The sequence below is a fragment of the Protobothrops mucrosquamatus genome, unplaced genomic scaffold (assembly GCF_001527695.2).
Source record: "Protobothrops mucrosquamatus isolate PMUCROS unplaced genomic scaffold, P.Mucros_1.0 scaffold2443, whole genome shotgun sequence".
NCBI classification, from domain to species: domain Eukaryota; kingdom Metazoa; phylum Chordata; class Lepidosauria; order Squamata; family Viperidae; genus Protobothrops; species Protobothrops mucrosquamatus.
In genome coordinates this window covers 1-23871 of record NW_015388515.1, presented here as the reverse complement: position 1 = coordinate 23871, position 23871 = coordinate 1, and the positions used below count along the sequence as shown (strand labels likewise).

The window sequence follows — 23871 nt, the reverse complement described above, 5'->3', positions numbered from 1 at the left end:
CAGGCGGGGAGGAGGCCGCGGCGGAAGAAGCGCTGGCGTCGCCCCACGGAAGTCGTTGCGGCGCTCCTGTTTCTGCATGGCGGCGGCGGCGGCGGTGCGCCTGCAGCTGCTGCTCCTGCCGCCATCTTTAGCGCTGCCCGCGTTGCGGGGACGGGACGGCGGGAGACCGTGAGCCGGGTCGGAGCAAGGCGAGCCGGGTGACCGCCCGCCCCCCCCCCCACTCCCGCGCCGGCTCCTTCCTCCTCTGCGTCTCCCGCAGGATCGGTGACCGCGGAGCTGATGGGGAAGTACTTCCTGACCCTGAGCGTCCTGAAAGGGCCTTGGGACCAAGTCTTCACCGCCTTTTGGCAGCGCTACCCGAACCCTTACAGGTCAGGGGAGCGCGCGCGCGGGAATGGACTCTTCGCCGCTTCGCACTCGGTGGCGGGGCGGCTCCCTCCGTGTCTCCTGGCGGGGGGCTCAAGAGAGATTGTGGGGGGGGGGGAGGAGGGAACTCTAGTTACGCGGAGCAATATGGAAAGAGGCAATATGGAAAGGGCTGCCGTTTGGAAACCTCGTCTTAATTCATCCCACTTGCTATTGAAAAACCGCCCAGCTGCTTTGTGATTACTTCCTGAGTAAGTACGTGGGGCCCCGGCTGCGGTCGAGATCTGGGGAGCTCTGCGCCGCCCTGGAATTCCGCCCAGGGCTAAACCTGAAGCCCCGGGCAGCTGATGGATGAAGTGGAGGGAGTGATTGTAAAAGCCGAAGCCTCCTTTTTCCTAGTGGCGAAGGCCGGTGTGCGACCCTCTCAACCCACTAGAGGGAGGAAGGGAGCGAGCGGTGCTGAGCTGGTTTGTTGGCTGCTCGAGCGTCGTCTTCCGGGGATTAAAGAGAGCTTTGCTACTGCGATTGGAAGCTTGAAATAATAGGAAGTTGGGGGGGTGGTTCTTAGCTGCTGTGCTTAGAAATCCAAAAATTCCTGTGGGAAAAGAATGATCAATAATAATGGTTTAACTTGGATTAACTAGCGCTAGAAGAAACCGTTTTCAAAATGAGCCCCTCTCGGGAAATGCTCCAATAATGTAGAATAATACTCCTGAGGAAAGTTAACAACTGCTTATCTTCTCAAGCCAGTAGGAAAAGCCTCTTTTATCCTGATCTCATTAACTAAAAGGTTAATCTTGGTCATTGTACTTAACTTACTTCCCCCCCACATACACACACTTTAACATATATATTTGGCTGAAATAATTAAAAGGTGATCTACCTAGTAGTTAAACATGAGATCACTTCTCTTGCCCATTGCATTCCGAAATAACAAAATAAATGCATGCTGGTAGAATTATAATTCTGTCAAAAGTAAACCTGAAAGTGATGCTGCTCCATTTCTCTCTCCTTCCCAATTAGGACAGGTGTGCTTTTGACAATAGATTCTAGATGTGGAAATAGGGTAGCAAAGTTAGAAATAGTATTATCTGACTCTACTGAATTGTGTCACTAGATAAGTAGGGAGTGTTCTGCTGCTATTTAATTACAGTTGCATAACATAGGGTAGTGTCTTAAATTCTTTTTTGTCTTTTTGTTTTGCCCAGCAAGCATGTCCTAACGGAAGATATCTTGCACCGAGAGGTGACTGATGATCAGAAACTGCTTTCCAGGAGGCTCCTAACCAAAACCAACCGGATGCCCCGCTGGGCAGAGCACTTCTTTCCATCTAATGTTGGCCGCCATGTCTATATCCTAGAAGATTCCATTGTGGACCTACAGAATCGAACCATGACCACATTCACCTGGAATATTAATCATGCACGTCTTATGGTAAGAGTAAAATGTTTTATATTTATCTGCAGCCACTACGGCAAGATAAAATGATTCAAAAGGCTTGGGGAAGTGATTGTTATTTTGGAATGTTGTCTTTCCTGCAGGTAGTGGAGGAGCGATGTGTTTACAAAGAGAACCCAGAAAACAGTAGCTGGACAGAAGTCAAACGGGAAGCCTGGGTCTCTTCCCGTCTCTTTGGCGTTTCTCGTGCTATCCAGGTAAGGGAGCTACAGATCTGTATATGCATGATAGAGACAACCTGTAAGAAGCAATCTGGGACTACTGGTATGTAGCTGAAAAAACAGGATGATTACTCAATGTTTAATCTCTCCTAATAAATAGATTATTTTTATCTCTTTGTTTCTTGCTCAACTGGCTGTTCTCTTGTTTTAGGAATTTGGCTTGGCTAGATTCAAGAGCAATGTGACCAAGACTACCAAAGGTTTTGAATATGTGCTGGCCAAAATGCAAGGTGGGTACACCTTTAATAGCAACTAATAAAAATGCAGTATATAAAATGTAGATTGTAGAATTAGCACTCTTAATTGCTTTCTTGGACTTGTTCTAGGTACCACAGGTAGTCCTCAACTTATAACTACAATTGAGCCCAGAATTTCTGTTGCTAAGTGAGACAGTTATATCCCATTTTACAACTTTGCTTGCCACCGTTAAGTGACTCACTGCAGTTATAAAGTTATTAACACAGTTATAAGTGAATGTGGTTTCCCCCATTGAGTTTGCTTGTCAGAAGGTTGCAAAAAAAATATCACGACACCAGGATATTACAACTGTCATAAATATGAGCCAGTTGCCAAGCATCTGGATTTTGATCACATGATCATCGGGATGCTGCAACAATCATAAAGTGTGAAAAACTGTCATAAGTCACTCTTTTCAGGGCCATTGTAACTTTGTTCACTAAATAAATGGTTGTAAGTTGAGGACTACGAGTATTAAAAATATAAAATCATTCCTCATAGGTAATGACTATTAAAAATTTTATACAATATTTTCCAAAATAAGAACTAGAGTTTTACAGGTACAGTGGATATATTTACTTACTCCTGGACTTTTGGCTTATTGATTTTACAGGTGACGCACCATCTAAGACACTAGTGGAAACTGCCAAGGAGACCGCTTTGGCAGTTACTGAGAAGGCAAAAGACTTTGCTGGCAAGGCAGCTACTACAAAAAAGCAACAGTATGTGTGAGAAAAGTTTTCCCACTGAACGGAACTAGAATGCCACTGGCACAGGGTGGTATAATAATACTGGAAGGTTCACTTTAACTTAAGCTTCCCTTCCTTTGGGACTTGACCAGAATGTCTGTAGATTTTATGTTTTTTTTTATTGAGACTGTACAAATCTGACAATCATCTTCTTTCTTAAAGGTGTAATTATCATTAAAACCATAGACTTCAATTTATTTCAGTATCAGGATCTGTTTTTCATCAATGATTTCATCTTCCTGTTTACATTTGCCTCTTATGCAACTCAAAAGCAAGCCTTTGTATATGAGACTTCAGAGAATTGGTAGCTATTGGTGAATAAATGTTACAGATTACTGTGCTTAGGTTACAACTTATCAAAAACCCACTAAATAATACTTAAAGTGGGTCACTTAATAGGTCAGCAAAAGCTAGATTTGCAATGGCAAAAAGTCTCTTGAAGCAAAGCTTTACTATTATTCCACAATCCATTCAACAACAGCAAGACCCATTTCATATAAAAGAACTGAGCATAGCATTTGCCTGTTGTGATAATGGATTTTTTAGACCCCTTTAGATAAAAGCTAAGTGTATCTTTTGTTTAAAATGCCAGCGGGGTGTGTGTGTGTGGGTGTCTTACCAGCCAAAGTCTCTGCAAAATGGACTTGCCTGCTCCACAAACCTTAACTAGGACGGGGTGTAAGATGCAGCTACTCATACCAATTGCATGTCAAGTGTTTTAAAATCTCACTCTTCTTCCTCCTGCCATCACATGTTACCATGTAAAGTTAGCCAGCTTCAGTATGTAACTCTCTTAACAATTGCCCTAGTTGGTTTTGTGAAAAAGGTGGAGATGCAAAACTTGGTTTCATGAGGAGGTGCATAGTCCCTTTTTTATAAGAAAGGGGGTTCCTCTTTACTTACAGAAAACAGTCTTATAAACCATGTATCAGTTATCCTGCCACGAAGCAATTTTTGAAAAGCTTGAAGCTTGTCTAGATGAATGCTGTCCTCTTAACTGAACTTCTGTCCATAACCAGAAGTTGCTGACAGTGGAATAGCTGCGCTCCTGCTGAGTACTGAAAGCAGCCATGACATCTCCAATGCTGGCAGATGCCACGCCTTCTATGTCCACTTCATCTTCTGCAACAGAAAAAAAAACTTAGCATAATAATGCTTTATTCAAATGGAATGCAGTATCTTTTATACAAGCTTCCTTTTCAACATAGGCATAACCAACTTTCCTAGGAACTGCTTATTTCCTGTTGTCTCTCCCTGTCCAGTTCAGTCCAGCAGGAAGGTATATTCTGGATCCTGTCAATTATAGTCATCTTGCAGGACCCAGGAAGCACACATACTGTTGCAATTCTTGCCCTCTAGAATGATCTCCCCTGCTCTGAGATTTCATAAGCCTCCATCCTTGTGGGAAGCCTCCCTCCCTTTTTTTTTGTTTTAATGTTGTTTTTTAGTTGTAGGCTGGCCAGAATTGCTTGGGAGCCATGTGGCCTATATAGACCTGGCTCAGTCATCCTCACTCTAGGTAATCTCCAAATTTACCATAACTTTTATCATTAACACTGTAGCCAGTGACTTTCTGCTTATCAGACCCTGCATTTTTTGCTGCACAACTTGTTGGCATCATGAAGATGTAGCACTAGAATTAATTACCGGGCATTGCCCACCTGAGTCAGAATGCTCAGAGGAGAACTGAGAAGAATCCAGGCTATCTGCTTCTGCCAGTTCCATATTCAGATGGGCTTGCAATTCTTCTAAGCGCTGGTGCAGATTCTGCTGCTCACAACGTAGCCTCTCTTTCTCTTGCTGAGCTTTCTGTTCCTGGTGTTCCAGCTTCTGGGAGTGAAAGAAGGATCGAGAATAATATTCGGAGTTACAATTGAGATGTTTTTATTTCATATCTCTTAGTAACATCACACTGGCCACTGTTGGAAACAAAATAATACCACCACTTTCTCAAATTCAGCTGGAAGCATTTGCTAAGTAGTCCATCCTAAACACAAAACTGAAAAAATTATAAAAAGTTATTCTTGGCTGGATTTAGATTTCTCCCTTTATTTTCCTTGGTTCTTAAACTTACTTGAAGGCTGTCAGAAATTTTTCTCTTTTTATTCAAATTTTATTAAAAGTTTAAGTTTAAAAGAGATAATAAAAACTAATGCAAAATAAAGGAAACAAAAGGGTGCAGAAAAAAAGCTTGATTTTCTTTGCAGCAGAAATGTAATGTAACAATTATCTTACTCACTTTTCCTATTCATTTCCCCCCCAAATCATTAAAACTATGTCATAGGTACATTTTTTTTCCATTTCAAAGTCTGGAGGGGTTTCCAGTTGGTCATAAATATAGATATCTTTAATCAAGGAAGTCAATTTAGCCATCTCTGCAAGTCCCGTCATCTTCACCAACCATTCCTTTACTGTGGGTAGTATCAAATTTTTCCTCTTTTGAATTTTTTTTTAACACACTGCAGTTGTCATACATAAAAGCACAAGTTCTATGGGGTTTTTTTCTAGCTACCCATTAATCCCAAACCAGAAAGTTTGATTTCAGTTGTACACTTGTCTTTAAAATCTTTTGAATTAATTTATTTGTACCCATTTTTTACACGTCCACTATATGATAAAATGCCCCTTCGTATTGTTCACATTTCCAACAAAGATTCGAAGTTCCTTTATACATTCTACAATTTCTCTGATGACAAATTAGTTTTTTCTTCTATATTCATTTCCACTTATTGACTTGATGTTTAAACTTTTTTTCTATGTTCAGTTTTAAAGACCATGAGTTATTTCTAATAAATAAAATATTAAAATTTGAAACCTTAATACCATTTGCAAATTACCAACAACTAAACCAGTTAAGAAAGGCAGTCTTTAGCTATCCCCAATATAACAGCCTCCTGGAAGAAGTGAGATACATTACTTACTTTAATGTGCAATCTGGCTCGATGCAGGAGACTAAGCATTGTGTAATGAGAATGCTCTGTATTTGTGGGGATTTGCTGCTTCAACTGTTCTAAACACTGCCGTAGCTGGGCCCTTCTGCTGGGAAGAAACGCAGATTGTGGACAATCACATTTTAGGTAAAGCCTTAATTGAATTCTAGACCCCAGACCAAGGCCAGAACCACATTTTCCAAAGAGTGAATAATTAATATATGGCTGGCCTCAATCATTTAATTCAGGGATTTGCATATTGACTCACCACTTTTTGGGTAGAATCAACTCAGAGGAGATAGGGTTTTTTTTTAACTAATTGGACCTGAAAGTGATGGCATTGTCAAGTCTCATTCACACTTTGCATGTGCAAGCCCACAGCAGGCTTGCTCAGGCATGTAAGAAACTAAACCAATGGGTTTAGCCATCTGCTAATCACAGTAATTTCATTGGGTGGATAGATTACCTACATTAATTTATCATTTTATAGAATTACAGTATTGAAAATCTAAGAATCGCTGTCTTACTAGGCATAATAGTGTATACCATGGAATCTGAATCTTTTATGCTCCCTTGCTAATAAGAACATAAGTAACTCAGGTCACTGAGATGTTGTGTATGAAAGAGACAAACAAACAGCTAATGATCTTGGACTGCATTTCAGCTTGAAAATACATACATAGAAAATGCTATCTACCATCAGCTATATTCCCAGTTCAGTTTCATTGACCTGAAATGAGAACAGCAGTACTAACGGGCTAATAGAGAACCAGCTATCTGCACTTAAGGAAGCCTGAAATGTATACATACTTAAAAATATTTAGGAAAAATAAATAAATGGGGGAAAATTACAAAGAGCATGAATTCATTGGGCTGAATTCATTAAAATATCTCTACCAGGGCAAGATAAAGACCAAGAAGATGCATATTCTCAAAACTAAGTTTGACCAATGCTAAGTAGTCTCATACACTTGTTGGTTCTCTGTTTGTTATGCAAATTCAGCCTGTTTAATTTATGGTATGATGTGTAAGCTAGAAAATTATTAACTTGGTAAACAGCTTAAATGTACATATGAATAGTATGAAATATTGAGAAATGGGTAAGGGAAGTCCTTGCACATAAATGGAAGAAAGAACACCGAAAGGTCATTTCCTGGTTCAGAAAAAGAAAAACATTTTTAAATGATGACCCTGGAGCCTAAACTAACTCTCAAAATTGATGGAGGAATTGGGGCTCCTAGTTATTAATATAACTAGGACCAGGCAGAAATTAGTCCATCCTTCCTCCCCAGCCAATAAAATGTGGGAGAGAGGAGCCTAAAAAAAAAAAAAAAACCAATTACAACAATATTCCTCAAGTGTACCTGTGTTTCTCCAGCTCATTGTGTACAGACCTGAAAGGAAATAGAAACACAAAACAAAAATAATGAGATATAGTTAGAATTCCAAAAACTGAATTTCTTCCATTCACATCATTCAATGAAGCAAACTAAGCACACATTCAGTCACACCGAAATGTTCTATTTCAACCTTCCTCTTTTGTGCAAAGAAGTAAGATGGGCCAGTAATCTTTTCCATTCAAAAGAAAAACAAAAACTTGCTGGATTTGCTAGAAGACAAAATCTTGTGCTTATGCAATAGTGGCAAAATCAGATAAAAATATGAATACCAGTAACGTAAATATTAAGGAGTAACATCATTCACTGCACAACTTTAAAAGAAATAAACAAATATGAACTATACATCTTTCAATGTTTTGGTATGATATAATGAAGTCTATAAGACTCAAAGTCAAGTCAAAGATTTAAACCCAAGTCTATATATACTTCAGTACAAAATGGAAAAGTATTATGACACATCATTCGAAACACTAAAGGAATAACTAGTCAATCTAATTGCTATTAAAAAAAATACGTCCTAATATTCCAACAGCCATCCTTTCAGTTAAATCCTGCTTAAATTTCACTCAACCTCCCCTTCCTTTTGATTGTATCTTGTTCTTTCAATTGAAAAGGCATTATGAAGCACCTAAGTCAGTGATGCCGAACCTTTTAGAGAACGAGTGCCCCAAAACTGGGCCCGCCCCTGCTCTGCCCCCCCATCCTCCGCCCAGCCCGTCCACAGGATCACTCACCGCCTCCAGGGCCCGCCAGATTGTCCAGGCAGCCCAGCAGCGCTATGGCGGCCACACCCTCTGCCCGCACCCTACAGCATCAACTGCATGATGGGGTGTGAGGGCAGAGTCTTGTCTACACTGCCTGGCTGCCATGTTCTTGGCTGTGCTGCTCCGTGTGGGCCACACTCAAGGGCGAGTCTCCTTCAGGGGGGCAGCTGGAGAGGATGGGGTCGTGGGGGGAGGCAAGCCTGGGGCAACAGCACGTATGCCCAGAGAGGGCCCCGAATGCCGCCTCTAGCACCTGTGCCATAGGTTCACCACCACTGACCTTAGTCATTCAGAAGCTCTAAAGGAATTTGTCTTGTTTTCCTAAATTAGTCAATATAATTACTACTAATAAAATACTTCCCAATATTTATCCATTCAGTTAAATCCTGCTTAAATTGTACACCCAGCCTCTACTTCCTTTTGACTATATCTTTTTCTTTCAATTGGAAAGGCTTGGTTATTACACTCCTGTGTAATTGTACCTTCCTTTTATGTGAGTGCTCTTCCAAGTACTTATAGTGAAAGAAATGAAACTAAAACTTATAAAGACAAAAACTTGGTCTAGAATTAGTGGCTCTCAAATTCTGGTCTCCGGACTCCATTACATTGTTCAAAATGTTTGAGGACCCAAAGAGCTTTGGTTTCTGTGGGTAATGTATAATCAATATTTACTGTATTAGAAATTAAAACTAAGAACTTTTAAAAGTATTTGACTTCCCCCTAGAAGAGTCCCCAGACTACACTTTTAAGAACCGCTTGCCTAAAGGAAATGCAACCTTTTCACAAGACTTAGTTTTCCAGATCCGGGCAGGCTCCTCCTCGTGTAAGAAAAGGGGTAAAATAAAACTGCTCAAAGTCTCTAACTGAAGAAGGCTTACCGGAAGTTTTTGAGGGCCTTTTGCGTTTTCGGCCTCCTCTGCGATTGTAACGTATCTTGTCCGCAGTAAGGCGAGAGAGAAGCATAGCCATGTTCGGCTTCTGGTATAGATAGATAATGATAGATGATAGATAATGATTAGATAGATAGATAGATAGATAGATAGATAGATAGATAGATAGATAGATAGATAGATAGGTAGGTAGGTAGGTAGGTAGGTAGGTAGGTAGGTAGATAGACAGATAGACAGACAGATTGATAGAGATTGATAGATGGATAGATAGATAGACAGACAGACAGATTGATAGATAGATAGACAGACAGATTGATAGACAGATAGACAGACAGAGACAGACAGATTGATAGAGATTGATAGATGGATAGATAGACAGATTGATAGATAGATAGACAGACAGACAGATAGATAGACAGACAGAGACAGACAGACAGATTGATAGAGATTGATAGATGGATAGATAGATAGATAGACAGACAGATTGATAGATAGACAGACAGAGACAGATTGATAGACAGATAGATAGATAGATAGATAGACAGACAGACAGACAGATAGAGACGTGTTTTAGAGGTTCCAATCTGCCCCCGCTTTTCCTAACCCTAAGCCCGCCCGCCCGCCCACTCGCTCTCTTCCTCCCTAAGGAGACCCAATTCGGCCGCCCTCCAGTAAAAGCCGTAGTAGACGCGTCGCCCCTGGAGAAGAATGAATACCTCTCTCTTTGCGCTCCAAATAGTCGGCCGCTTGAAGCAAAACCTGAATGTTGCTGGTAATGAGCTCCATGACAACCGGGGACCCGCGCAAATAAGGACTTGGTAACCCTGATAACGCAACCGGCCCACCGCCTTCGGCAACCAACGCTGGCCGTAATCCCGCCCCTTCGAACACTCCCGAGGTTCCGATTCCGCCCCTTCTTATCCACGCGGCAGCTATTCCTTCGTGGGCCTCCTCCAGAGAGCGCAAACCAAGAAGGATGAAACTAAGCGGGCTTTTTCGTGTCGGAACCGAGATGCTCAGCCCCCTCCTCGCTTTTTAAGGCTCAGGGCGTTCCCGCTGCCTTGTTTTGAATCTTAAACTGTGCTGGGCGTGGCTAGGGAAACCGGCGCTCTCATTGGTTGGAAGATGTGAGCAGACGTTTATCCATCCCTGCCCTTTCCAAAACAAATTCGGGCGGGTAATGATGAAGTCTTTATGTTTGAACGGAAGGCGGGGCCTGCGCTCTCCTTATTGGTTGGAGGCAATATCACAAGACGCGTTTTAATACTACTTTGGAACAGCTCGGTTTTATAAATGAGAGACTTGTGCTTTTGTAAGTTACAGACTTTATGTGTGTACATAGTAAATGAAACAAAAAAGAGCGTGGTAAAATATCCCTTGATCGGTTTGGTCTTGAGTAATTTTGCTCCACGTTAACAATGGCCGCCGATATGCTCATCCGCGGATGTACGTGCTCGCTATTCTGTTCCAAGTTAGAAAAAAATGATCAACGTATACCTTACTACTTTTACGGAGAAAAAAAATATTTAGCAGGGAAGAATCATACACATGAGACAACCTGCTCTCCTTTAAGCAATACACATTTATAATCTATTCTATGGAATAATTCAGACAACATTGGGCTGGTGATACATCAGTAATAGAAACAAACTTCATTTGTCCTTAACAAGGCTGGGTGTTGCTATAAAACGGGTCTTCAAACTTGGCCCTTTTATGACTTGTGGACTTCCAACTCCCAGAATTCCTCAGCCAGGCACGCTGGCTGAGGAATTCTGGGAGTTGAAGTCCACAAGTCATAAAAGGGCCAAGTTTGAAGACCCCTGCTATAAAAGATCCAGAAGCCATATGATTCTACTTGATCTCCAGCAATGCTTGATTATAATTCTCAAATTGCACTATTAATAGGTGCTGAGAAGAAAAAAAACCCTGCTACAAATTCACAACATAATCTTACCTTCAGATGTAACCCTTAAACTTTCTCATGTATAGGATTGCAACCTTAGTTTAAATTTCAGGCATTCCACGGATCATGAGAGTTGCAAGAAGTCAGACAGTATATAAATTTAATAAATTATTATCATCATCCATAAACACAGCTTCCTGTACAGAAGTGTTTTTATTTTTAAAAATAATTGTAGCATGGAGTTGTATTTACCTTTTGTAGAAAAAGCACACCATTCCAATTTATACTCATAGACCGAATGATAGGCAGAATGAGGAATCACTTTAGGCAACTCATGGTAGGAATCATGAAAGGCTACATCTATTGCTAGCTATTTATTATTTTTGTATCCTTGTTGCTTGCAAGGAGATGTTCTGAAGATATTCTGTCTCAGCTGCCATGGTTCTGTATTTGGGAATGTGTGGGTGGAGGAATATTATTTGTTACAGAACAAAACTGAGTTGGTCCTGGCATAGCTGGCAAGATATGAGGGAAACAAAGCAGCAATCCAGAAGCAACTTTATTCAGCAGAGAGGCAAAACTCTGATGATTAAATCTAGTGCATGTCCTGAACAGCTGGTAAGGCAGCCCCATGAGACTCTCCAAAATAAAGGAAGTTTGTTCTTTGTATACATTAATTATATATTTTATATGTGGCCTAAGACAATTCCTCCTTGCTCAATGTGGCCCAGGCAAACCAAAAAGGTTGGATATTGTTGATTTAGTGTAAATATATTTTAGAAGCCAAACTGATTGTATTTAATTAATGGTAGAGGGCAGGTTGCACTCCCTAACACATCTTTGAAACATAAAACTGTAAACATAGGGTGTGCAATGAAATGTGCAATCATGTATCTTCTTTCTTCTCATTGGACATTGTTTTAAAAAAATTGAATGGGATGAGTTTGCTTGTAATATGTCATATTTTTCAGTGAAAAAACAAGTTCTCATGCAGCTGCAATATGGGAAATGGCAAATCTGAAATAAGACGGTATCTTAATGGATATGTATTTGCATGTCTATACACTGGGTGCATATTAAAGTTTATACTCTGTTCCAATGCTGTTTTTCTCTTATTGGTTTAAACATAGCCATTGTCTGGCCCAAGCCCAAATGTAACACAGCAAAATCTAATCCAGTCCAATATTTTAATTGTTTACACCTAATGGACAAAATCTTGTCAGATTAAAGCCATAACTTTTTACCCTACTAGATATATCCTGAGAGATTCTAGAGAGGGTCTACACTGAACTTCCCCCATCCAGGGGGGAATGGGGCCTCTCTCTGATAAGATTTATTGCCCTCTTCCTGGGAAAGCTCTGTTGCCCAAACTCCTATTCACCGATTCTCCAGATCAGACCTAGACATTTTACTGCTCCGGGCCACATCCGGCCCTTTGGCTGTCTCTGTCTGGCCTGCATGAGGTCAATTGGAAATTAGAAAATAAAATGTAAATAAGCGAGCCGCAGGGGACAGGAGAAGCAGCAGACTGCACTCCTTTAATTGGCTGGGGAGAGAAAAGCTAAGCAAGGTGAAGCTCTGCACTCCCTTCTCCCTTAACAAATGGGCGCCAGCAGCAGAATTAAGTTCAATCTCTTGATTTGGCCCTCGACAATAGTCTCAGTTTCTCATGTGGCCCCATGCCCACCCCTGTTCCAGGTGCACATTCCATCATAGCCTTGCACTCATCTCAATACATTTCTGAATTGCAAATGAATATGTAGATCAGTGGTTCTCAACCTTTTTAATGCCGCGACCCCCCCAACCGGTCATATGTCGAGGACTAAACCGGTCGTAAGTCGAGGACTAAACCGGTCGTAAGTCGAGGACTAACCAACCGGTCGTAAGTCGAGGACTTTCCCTGCCTGGGAGCGCAGCGCATGCGTGGTTCCGCCCCCTGCGCCGGCTGAGGCGTAGCTGGCAAGCGGCAGAGACGGAGCACGCCGACCACCAGCTGGCCCAGCCCAAAGGAGGTAAGGCACCCACCGGAAAAGGGGAAAAAAATGGCAGACAGCCTTGCTTGGCGACCCCCGTGAAATGGTCGATCGACCCCAAATGGGGTTGCGACTCATAGGTTGAGAACCGCTGCTGTAGATGAATATGGCTTGGATATTTTTAAAGAATTATTTGGACCTCAGTTATAAATTCCATTTTTTAAAACCAGAGTGACACTACTTCTTTGTTGCATATCAGCAATGCAGTCAGCGGTAAATCATCAGAAAATAGGGAATTTCTCTATTATGAACAAATTGTGCAGATCTTAGGTAAGAAAAACAACGAGCAAGGGAAAGATTATTGAAAAGCTGGTTTCCACGTTACTGTTAATAGAGATCTATGTACTACTTCAGTCAACAATATAATATAGCGTTCTTATAATATTCAAGTATGAAAATGTCAAAATCTCTTCCCATGCTAGGCAGGTGGTTTAAGCTCCCCTTTAAGTTTCTCTTGCATGACTGATGGGCTGGAAGGCAAGCATACAACTGTGTGCAGTTAATAAATACTGGTACTTGCTATTCAACTGACATCAAAGAGATTATCTAGCACATAAGGCACTAGAGCCAAAACCAGTCACCCACATTTACACAAGCTGACAAATACACAAAATCCTCTGGTTGAAATGAGATGGGAAAAGAAAAACAGCACAGTAACAAGATTTGTAGAGTCCGTGTTTGCAGCAGCAGATTCTGTCTGTCAACAACCCAACAATAACCCAATAGCTAAATCCAGTAAAAGCATTTATTTTGAACTCAGAGTACACAAGATGGCAATAGCAACAGACAGCATTTTTCAAGTAAAAAGTTAGTTTATTCATGTCAGACTTGATTTTATGCAGTTTTCTTGGCAGCATTATGGAAATGATTTGCATTGCCTTCTTCTGGGATGGATGGATGGATGGATGAATGGATGGATGGATGGATGGATAGAGATAGATAGATATCTTCTAGTCTAGGCAAGTTTTCAGGATAACCAGCTCATAATGATTTCAGAAAGAGTTGTATGAATCCCAGATAGGTTTCCACAATGTGGCATAAGAGTTTACAAATATACATTGCATATGAACAGTGTTGCAGCTTTTAGGTACATCAAGAGCTGAAAAGCAAAAACTCATGGCTGTCCTCCACAAACTATTGTTGGAAATCCAGGTCCTGCCTTTCAGTTCCAACCAAAAGTATCCTCAAGCCCTTATTGCACATTCATCCAAATCTGGTAACACAATATCACTTTTTTTGGTTAACAGCTAACCTTAGGACAATAAATTATTCTTAGGTTCTACCAGAAGTCAGGTAAATAGCACCAAGTAATTTCTACATGGGCCATCATTCCATTATAGAAAAAGCCAGCTTTATTAGCACATAGAAGAGTTTGTTCAGACTTCTTTAATGATAGAGTGCAGTTCCAACCCCACAAATCCCAAGAGTTCTTCAATATAAAAATGCAAGAGTTCATTCCCTCTTTTAAGAACATAGTGCTTCCGCCTCCAACCCAACTCTTGCCTGACAACAAAAAGCCCTTTGCTTCACCCCCTGGAGAATCCTAGTAAGACAGGTGTGATTGCTCCCATAACCCTTTGCTGGTGAGGCAAGCTGCAATTGTCTTCCAGTTCTTGGAGGTTCCTCAGGCACAGATGGCATTCAACAAAGCCCTCATCCAGAGACTGATGCTCACAGGCAACTGGCGTTCTTATTCGTGGAAGGCAAGTGGGTAGTGTAGCAGTGTGTACAGATGCGGACTGGCTTCAGATGCCTAAAGTGGGGCAGTGCTGCCAAGTGGGATGAGCAACGGGAGCAGAAGATCTGGAAAAAAAATATGTCCACCAAAAGCAACTTGAGAACAAGCCTCATTTCCTTTGCATGAAAGAAAGTAATAATGAACCTATGTATGAACTTGAATGTAATGAATGTATGTATAACTAGAACAGCCAATGAAGCAGACTGAGGTAAAAAAGGACAATAACCCTGGTCTAACACCCAATCATAATTCAATTTAAGGCCCAACACAGGAATACCCAACAAGCTGCAATTTAATCCTTTCTTTTACATGATAGGCTGCTCCATTGCTTCTCTCTTACTGCTCTTGACTGCCTGGTAGCTCAGTCACCAACCCCTGAATAGACTGTCTCTTTCAGTTTGTCTCACCTGGAGATCTGCATTTCCAATCCCCCTTCCGGACACAGGAAGGATCTTTTTGGAAAGTAATGATTCAAGAACTGAATACCTTTGGCCCCCCAGATGTTGAACTACAGCTCCCAGCATTCTTGACTCCTGGTTCATGCTGTTTGGATCTACTCCAAAGTAGCCCTGGTCTCTTACCTTCCCACAACTCCGGCAGTGGTGCCGTCGCCGAAGAAAAGTGAAAGGCACATGACAAGCCATACAATGGCTAGAAGTGCTGTCTGGTACCCAGTCTGGGGGCACCAAAGTATCTGTAAAGGAACAGAAGAGCTGTTGGCAAGATAATTGTATATCTATAGTTGTATATCAATCTTCTAAAGCCAGACAGTATCATAAACCTCCCTTTCCCCATTTTCCAAATGCTAAGTTTCGTTCCATACAGTATAAACCTTGTGAATTCTCAAGCTTCCTCCTTCAGTTATATATTCAAGATGGACAGTGTTTAATATTCATATGTTATGTATATGTAGGGGTGTAGGTCTATACATATGTTGTATATAGTATGTTTAGGTGTGTGTCATGTATATGTTCACTTTGAGAGTGGTCAACTAAATTTCATTTTGATGTGTGTCATGCCCACAGCAAAAATGACAATAAATCTTATCTTATCTTATCTTATCTTATCTTATCTTATCTTATCTCTCTAAATATCCCAGAATGGTCAGGAACAGAGCTCATTAAATGGAGAAGAACCTAGATTAAGGAAGCAAAAACCTAGGGAAATCCAGGGAGTTCCAGAACAGGAAAAACTAATACAGCTCAGGACATCAGACTGAAATGCCTCTGTAAGATTTCAATGGACTATGAACTATTGACAAGCGAAGCTTCATTTATCAGATAATATATTTCAGTTTGTGTGTACACGTGCACACCTTCGAGTCAGTCTTGACTCCTGGTTACTGCCTGGACAACTCCCTGCAATTTTCATGGCAATATTTTTCAGAAGTGGTTTGCCATTGCCTGCTCCCTAGGGCTGAGAGAGAGAGAGAGAGAGAGAGGCAGAGAGAGAAAGAAAGATTGGCCCCAGGTCACCTAACTGGCTTTGGGTCTCAGGTGGGACTAGAACTGCCAGTTTCTAGCCTGGTACTTTAACCACAACCCCAAACTGAGTCTCAGTAGTGACCCTAGATTATTCCTAAACATAGCAACATTTTCTCTTGCAAATATTGGTTACAACCGCTTTGTGAACAAGGTCATCAGAGGCAGAACCCTTGCTTATTACGGGCTTTCAGAGGAGTCATCCCATGCTTGGAACCCTTACCTTCTCTCCTCACACCTTGCCTGGTGCTGGAGCAGAGAGCACAATCTGTCAAGAAAGGCGCTGTTGGTACCACACAGACATCCAACTCTGAAAGGGGAAAAGATATTAGCGTACAGGGCTGCTGCCAGTTAACGGAAACATATCTGTTCCAAATAATGAGCAAGTAAAACAGTAATAGCCATCCCCAGAACTTATACTCTCATGTAGGTTTGCCCGTTATTTTTTTAAAGAAGGGAAGGAGGTCAACCTACATATAAAAGGAAAGATTCATAAAGCAGCCTTGCACATGCCTTGGAGGAGTCAATTTCATCCTTGATATTGAGAAAGAGGTTTTTAAATCATTTTTAAAAATAGTTTTCTGAACCTGCTAGTTAGGAAAACTGACTGAAATGGTCTAATAATTCATTTAAAAGGCAAAGGAAGCTTCCTCCATTATTAGGCAAAACTATTAAATTTGGTTCACACCGACTTTTTAAAAAGACTAGGATGTGTATGTGTATATATATATATATACGTACTAATTAAAGTAAAATATGTAGAGAGAGGAAAAGACATAAGAAATAGTAAACTGAATAAATTAAAGGCAAGAAATGAAAAAGAAACATAACTAAAACTATTTTATGTATACTATTCACTATACTTTTCCATATCCTTTTATCTTTGCAAACCACCCTCAGTTCTGTACATTCATACATTCTTTTATAATTGCTCTTTGTTTTTCTCAACTCTTTTCTCATCAACCCCCTCTGACTATGACTCTCTCGGCCTTCCCCTTCCTCTCAACCTATTCACTTTTCCTTCATGTATTTGTTTTGCAATCTCATCTTCATTAATTCTATGTGACCAAACCAACTCAATGTATTTCCTTTCCGCTGGTGGTTCATGATTGTATACATCCACATTTGTTTAGGGTTTTTTTGCCCTATCTCTGGTTTTACTATGCATACTTACATTCAGGCAGTCCTCACTTAACTGAGCACTCATTCAGTGACCATTTGAAGATACAACAACACTGAACAAATGGTAGTTATTGTATGACTATCCTTGAAGTTATGGGCATAGTAGCACCCTCACAGCCACATAGACAAAATTTGGGTGCTTGGCAGTCTGCCTGCATTGATGAGCACAGCATGTGCTTCAACTCATGGGGCCTTGTGAAGGGCTATTGGGCACCCCTTGTCAGCAACGGAGGAAGACCATAAAGATCAGCTGTGGCCAGCAGTGGTAGGTGGTGGTGGAGTGCAAAGGGGCCAAAAGGGCATAGATGGGAGGGAGATAAATGGGTAGGGGAAGCTGAAGGTGAGGTGAGCACACAGGGCAGGAGAAACATGAAGTCTTTGCCAAATGACTGTTGGTCCTCATCTAATAACCACAACCAGGACTCCTGGAACTGATGTCACTGCATGGTGCAGTCACATGATGTTTCACTTAAGAAATGCTTTGCTTACTAATGGAAATTTTGGTCCTGATTAGAGTTGTTGAATGAGGATACTTATACTCCATTTTTACTGCATACATTTTTTCTTAACATTCCTAGCTCTTCCCTCCATATAACAAATATGAGAAATAAGTTTCCTTGTTTGAACCTTTTAGGGGATTTTATTCTGGCATTATTATTTTTTAGAATCTCTGATATTTTTACTTTGCTCATGCACATGCTTCCCAACTGAATGCTCATGCACATGCTTCCCAACTGAAAGAAAGCAACAAGGGAAGATGATTAATGAATTGCCTGGAGCAAGGAATCCTATTAACTACAGGTATCCTGCTAATTAAATGAAACTGATCTAAGTGTTACAGAATCCCGAATCCTGATGCATCACTAACCTACCTCAGAACCTGGTAATTTTGTGGAACAGCACTGTATGCCCTCATTATAACATGCCATCTTCTTCCCATGCTGCTTTGCACAAGGTGAGAAGGTTATGGAGCTATAGATTAGTAAAGGAGATTCACTCACGTCCAGTGTCTGTCACCTCCAATTCTTCCACTTGGGATGTCACAATTTTAAAGACACTCCTCAGAATGCTGCGCAGGTCACTTGCAAAATTAGTTTGGAGCTGGTCTGCCACTCCTGCCAAAACACAGCATTTTGAGCATTTCACTTGCACATGGGGAGGGGATAATGGCAGACTTTGGTACAAAACACTCCTTTCATAATAAAACAAAATACACAATAAGCAAATACTTTTATTTGAATGTAATCAATACAAAATGCCCTGTTTTTATTAAATTATTTAAAACAAAGCAAACATTTGAACCTCTAAATAGATCAGCATGTTAGAAAAGACAAATGGTATACAATGGTTTAAATAAATACATTTAAACATTATTTGGGGACAAACTAGAAAATCAGTGCAATGCTAAAATGAGCTGAGATGTACCCAATTCAAACATATTAAGCAATCTATTCTCAACCCCAGTTTTGCCGTTTACGGGTAGTACTAGCCATTCTTACAAGATGATTGTAAAAGATTTCTAAACTAAAGAAAAAAGCAAAATGTAAGTACTAGTACAACAAATAATTAATATTTTTGAAACAAATCCCTTTTATTTTATTTATTTATTTATTTATTTATTTATTTATTTATTTTTTAAATTTATATCCCGCCCTTCTCCTTACGGACTCAGGGCGGCTAACAACCAGATAAAAAATACAAATATCAGACTACAAATTTAAAAGTTAATTAAAAGGCAAATATTAATAATTGGTCTAATTAAAATTATAATTAAAACCCCCTCTAAAAATTTCCCCTAGGCCAGTCCCGCAAGCTGGAATAACCATGTCTTAAGGGCGCGGCGGAAGGAAGGGAGATCAGGGATCACCCTGATCTCTGGGGGTAGTTCATTCCAGAGGGTGGGAACTCCCACAGAGAAGGCCCTCCCCCTTGGGGTCGCCAGCCGGCACTGTCTGGCCGACGGTACCCTGAGGAGACCCACTCTGTGGGAGCGTACAGGCCGATGGGGGGTAATCTGCGGCAGGAGGCGGTCTCGGAGATATAAGCAGGAAGTAACTGAGCGCATTGTTCTAACATACCTCATATGGATCTGCCCAATTTTATTTTCCTAACATGGATAAGGTTAACTGTAGGTTAAGCCAGGGATCCCCAACCCCTGGTCTGTGGACCAGTACAGGCCCACAGCATGCCAGAAACCGGTCTGCGCAAAGCCCCATCTGCAGGATGCAGGCAACATGTGAAACCATGCCCCCTCCGGTCTGCGAAAAAAAACATCTCTCCACAGAACCAGTCCCTGGTGCCCAAAAGGTTGGGGACCACTGGGCTAAGCCTTGGTTATTTGGAACTTTGCTTCATTTTAGTAAGACTTTCATTCAGTTCTTTTCTTCTCTCCATTAATTCTTACAAAAAAGCTACAAACAATTCATCAGATTTGAGGGCATTTATTTGATACACTGAACTTGTTATACTGTATATTTATTTCCAAAAGGAAATACCTCATCACTTTAATAGGCTTTATACTTGTTCCTAGCATAAATAGTTCTCAGTCACTGATCTTATCAGTAAAAGTTGACCGTGGTAGTGATGGATGGCTTGAAGAGAACCATATCCTTAATTAGTCCTGACATTTCTGTGTTGCTCCACTCTAAATGACTGTGGGAGGCTTAAAGCAAAATACCCTTGTTTAATCATTAGTTTGCAAAGTGCTCCACACAAGCTAATAGCCGTCATATTATAGAATACAAGCAATGAAGCACTCACCAGAAATACAGACAAATAATGTGTGAATCATGTCCTCTGTATTGCGGTAACGGCCCCGTAATTCCAACCATCGAGAATTCAGTGGAACATCTGTGAACATTCTTCTTTGAGCACTATCAGATTCCTGCACCAAAGGCCTGTTAAGAGGAGAACAAGCCTTTAGAAAAAATGTAAAGATATTATTTTTACTATTGCTTGTCAACCATACCCTCCTTTAAAAATCTGTATGCCAATCAAGGAACTACCGGAATAAAGTTTTGCACACATTGTGTCTCTTCTTTAGCTTGGGGGCAGATGAAAATAACTCTTTACATATTTGTTTAGGAAAGAGAGACATTACCAGATTAGACTGCAAGGGATAAGATTGTGGATCAAATGGGCTTCAGCCTGTAACTTCCCTTTATTTGACAGCTCCTATTATCCACTCACCCCCTTCATCTCAAGTAGTTAATACTGGACAAAAACTTCCCATTTAACTGCATACTACAAAGTATTTCCTGGTCCTGGTCTTTTGATGGCCACAAAAGACAACTTCTTTCTCAGCAAGCTGTATATGAATAGTACTCCCAATTTATAAGCTGAAGTTAGGCAACACACATTCAAATGGGTTGGTGGAGACTGCAGGGGAGGAGAAGGTTCTTAGTCACACCTTGGGACAGATGGGCAGGTACACTGAGATGCAAAATTCTGGAGATCTGGAGAGTCCCTATTACTGCAGGGCTGTGAATCTGCAGTGCACTCATTCAGCACACGTTTCTCCAGCTTGTACAACTCCTCCTTGGACAGCACACGAAGCAAATCCCTGTAAGAGGAAGGGTCCATGAAGGAAACATAAGTGGCAAAAAAATTAAGTGATCCTAATCTACAGGATGGACAGGTGTGTTCCAACAATACATTGGAAGGAATGGCTGCTCCGAATGGTCCATATAGTATAATGTGAAAAGAAATGCAAAGCTAAGCATGAAGAAAAACAGGGTGGGGGCTCATAACCAGTGGTGGGGTTCAAATATGTGAACAACTGGTTCTCTGTGTGGATGCTGCTTCCGGAAGTCCATTCTGGGCCTGGGCAACAAAAAATTAGCTACCAGTTCTGCCGAAGTGGTGCGAACCAGCTGAATCCTACCACTGCTCATGACATACATAACATATTGGTCCTGCAGCCCACTGAAGCAGTAAAGTACTGCATTTCTCCATGATATGATCACACTTCATTTTCGGAATGCCTCACCTCATCTTCTGCTAACTCTTATCTAGAGAAGAAAGTCACTTTTACAGACATTGCCTCCTACTTCTAAGGACTACCTTAAAGTGGATAACTTTGATGGCAAATTTTTATCTGTTAAAATGTATTTGGGGTTGCATCATTTCATCAGACAGCAACACAACAAGAACTGAAGTTTAAAAAAAAATACTGCCCCCCCCTTTTTAAACGCATGTTTATGTTAAACGATTCAACCAGTGAAAACAGATATACAAGAAACTACATTTCTCTCTTGTACTTAATTACTAGATATGGAGAATGTTATCCTAAGTGAAAGAATTTAGGCTGTAATCTGAAGTGCTTTGGTCCAGGAAAAACATACCTGGAGTTCTGTGGAATATACAATTTGGAAGCATGCAAAATCTTCTACTAATCCCCATCCTTAATGTTAACTGTATTTCTACACAGCAATGCTATAATCACATACCTGATTTTTCTAAGTAAGACATAAAAAGGGCTGAAGACTCGAGAAATCTCCTCTGGCCTCCTTTCCAAATTGAGGGGTCCATCTGGATAGATCAGAAGGCCACTGCAAAGAAGGCAATAAAATAAAATGCCAATTAGGGGTACTCAACGTTGTCCATTAGAATAGAAGTACTTGACATATGCACACAGAGTCTCATGGGAAGCAACATCTAAATAAAACCAGACTGCTCCTTTTTTAATTTCTTTTAGCAATCATTTTTGAGCATGTTAAGAATAGCATCATAAGTGTCTCCTTGCTTTCTGGAAGTCCTTGAAGAGCTGGTACTTCCCTCAAGCATTGGTGTAGAATGAACCCAAAAAGATGATATGTGGATGTGTGGGAGAGTGTTGCCCCAGGGGTACCAGAGTTTTTATTACGATTGTTTGGTTGTTTTGCTATTTTTATTGTGATTTGTCCAGGATTGTGGTTATAATCCATAGCTATATAAGTTTTTAAAATAAAATAAGAAAAGCTGTACAGTACACCAAGTTGTCTAAGCCTTTCATAAATAAACTTTCAGAATTACTTTTCTTAAGCCCTTCCATTTCTTACAGAGTTTGTTGTTGACTATAATGCATCTTATAGAAGTAGCATTACTGCTTTTTGCCAAGATAGGAGACACCATTTAATTGGAATTCCGCAGAACCAGAAATGAATACATTTGCCATCAGCAAATACTATCTTAGTAAGGATCCATAGTAAAATAAAATTTGTTTTTGAAAAACCAACCCAATTAAACATTTGCCATTTCTTCCATCCTTAGCCCCTCAGGAAAGGTAGGCAAGAGGGCTGTTTGAAAAGAGAGCTATCCAGAAAATTTGAATTAACAATCTCAGTTCATGTTCTACACCAGCTACCAAGAATAACTCAATGGCAGTGTTAAGAGATCAGTGGGGTCCTTGCTATATCAGGAACAAATCCGATATGCAGACTCCTCTGCTTTAAAAAGCAGAAACAAGTTCATATGCATGATGAAGATTACAAAAACATGAAATGTGATTTTCAGATGAAGAGCTATGCCAGGGGAATAATATATCACAAGAAAATTTCAAGTGAGTTTAAAGAAAAGTTGGACCCTTTACTATATAAATTTTAAACCAGGAAACAGATTCCCAAAGTTTTATATGAAATGACAATTTTTAGATATAAATCAGGTGATTAATGTCAACAATGCAGAAAAGCACAAGGAAACACCCAAATCTGAACCCAGCGTAATAACTTAATTTACTGAGTAAGTGTTATGTCAAATTACTTGTTCCAAATTCTTCTGCTAGGTAGGAATATATGCATGATGCTACTTTTGATCATTAGAACTACCAACATTTTAGGAATTCCAACCTACAGAAGTCTGCTTCTATAATTTCCATATTGTAGGTGCCTGACTGGGTAGTCAAACACCAGCTGATAACTAAACACTTACCTAATAATAGCTAGGCGGGGAATGGTGAACATCAGCTGGGGTTCATATCCATCAATCATCTCCTGAGTCAAGTAGCCAAGTTTCAAAGCTCTAGGTAGGCAAGAGAATGAAGAGGCAGAGAATTAGAAATAAATATGTGGATATGTCTAAATCCCAACTGATTATTCTGAATGTACATTGTGCCAAGATAGTTATCCAAAGGAATGCTTAAAGATTTGCTTACAAAGACTAGTATTGTTGTATTACATATGTGCTGGCCCAGACTACAGAGACTGAAGAAGCTGGGTCAAAATGCTCACCTAGCCACGGTTTCACAGAAGAGCACCACAATCTCCTGCTGCCTATAGATCTCTTCGGGGGATTTAACAGAAACCAAAGATGACACATAGCTGGAAAAGAGACACACTTTGAAGTTCAAAGGAACACACAACGCAACCCCTCTGCATTCAAATACCAAAATATTTTCCCTCTTTTTGTTTCTTTATCAAATACCATTTTGTTACCACTCCTTAATGTAGGTAGCCCTCAACTTACAACCATTCATTTAGTGACTGTTCAAAGTTACAAAGGCACCGAAGAAAAGTGACTTATAGTTATTTTTTCACGCTTATG

General features: G+C 40.5%; 3 protein-coding genes across 3 annotated transcripts; 1 reads left to right on the top strand and 2 right to left on the bottom strand.

Moving 5' to 3' along the window:
- Nucleotides 1–237: 237 nt before the first annotated feature.
- PRELID1 (PRELI domain containing 1) lies at nucleotides 238–3227 on the top strand. The gene is made up of 5 exons (XM_015824993.1): nucleotides 238–371; nucleotides 1575–1800; nucleotides 1908–2021; nucleotides 2197–2275; nucleotides 2896–3227. Exons 1-5 carry the CDS (start codon nucleotides 280–282, stop codon nucleotides 3012–3014), a joined length of 630 nt encoding a protein of 209 aa, XP_015680479.1. The 5' UTR covers nucleotides 238–279; the 3' UTR covers nucleotides 3015–3227.
- A 135-nt stretch (nucleotides 3228–3362) lies between these two features.
- MXD3 (MAX dimerization protein 3) lies at nucleotides 3363–9864 on the bottom strand. The gene is made up of 6 exons (XM_015824992.1): nucleotides 9732–9864; nucleotides 9004–9103; nucleotides 7326–7355; nucleotides 5953–6067; nucleotides 4693–4861; nucleotides 3363–4153 (listed from the first exon to the last, which is right to left on the bottom strand). The coding sequence occupies exons 1-6, from the start codon at nucleotides 9799–9801 to the stop codon at nucleotides 3960–3962; spliced, it is 678 nt and encodes a 225-aa protein (XP_015680478.1). The 5' UTR covers nucleotides 9802–9864; the 3' UTR covers nucleotides 3363–3959.
- A 3834-nt stretch (nucleotides 9865–13698) lies between these two features.
- On the bottom strand, nucleotides 13699–23648 carry LOC107295671 (lateral signaling target protein 2 homolog; the record flags this gene model as incomplete). Its single annotated transcript, XM_015824991.1, has 9 exons — nucleotides 13699–14754; nucleotides 15271–15383; nucleotides 16394–16480; nucleotides 18354–18467; nucleotides 20113–20249; nucleotides 20762–20914; nucleotides 21801–21902; nucleotides 23260–23349; nucleotides 23559–23648. Coding segments are annotated over 9 exons (1018 nt in total), but the record flags the coding sequence as incomplete, so codon positions are not given.
- Nucleotides 23649–23871: the final 223 nt, after the last annotated feature.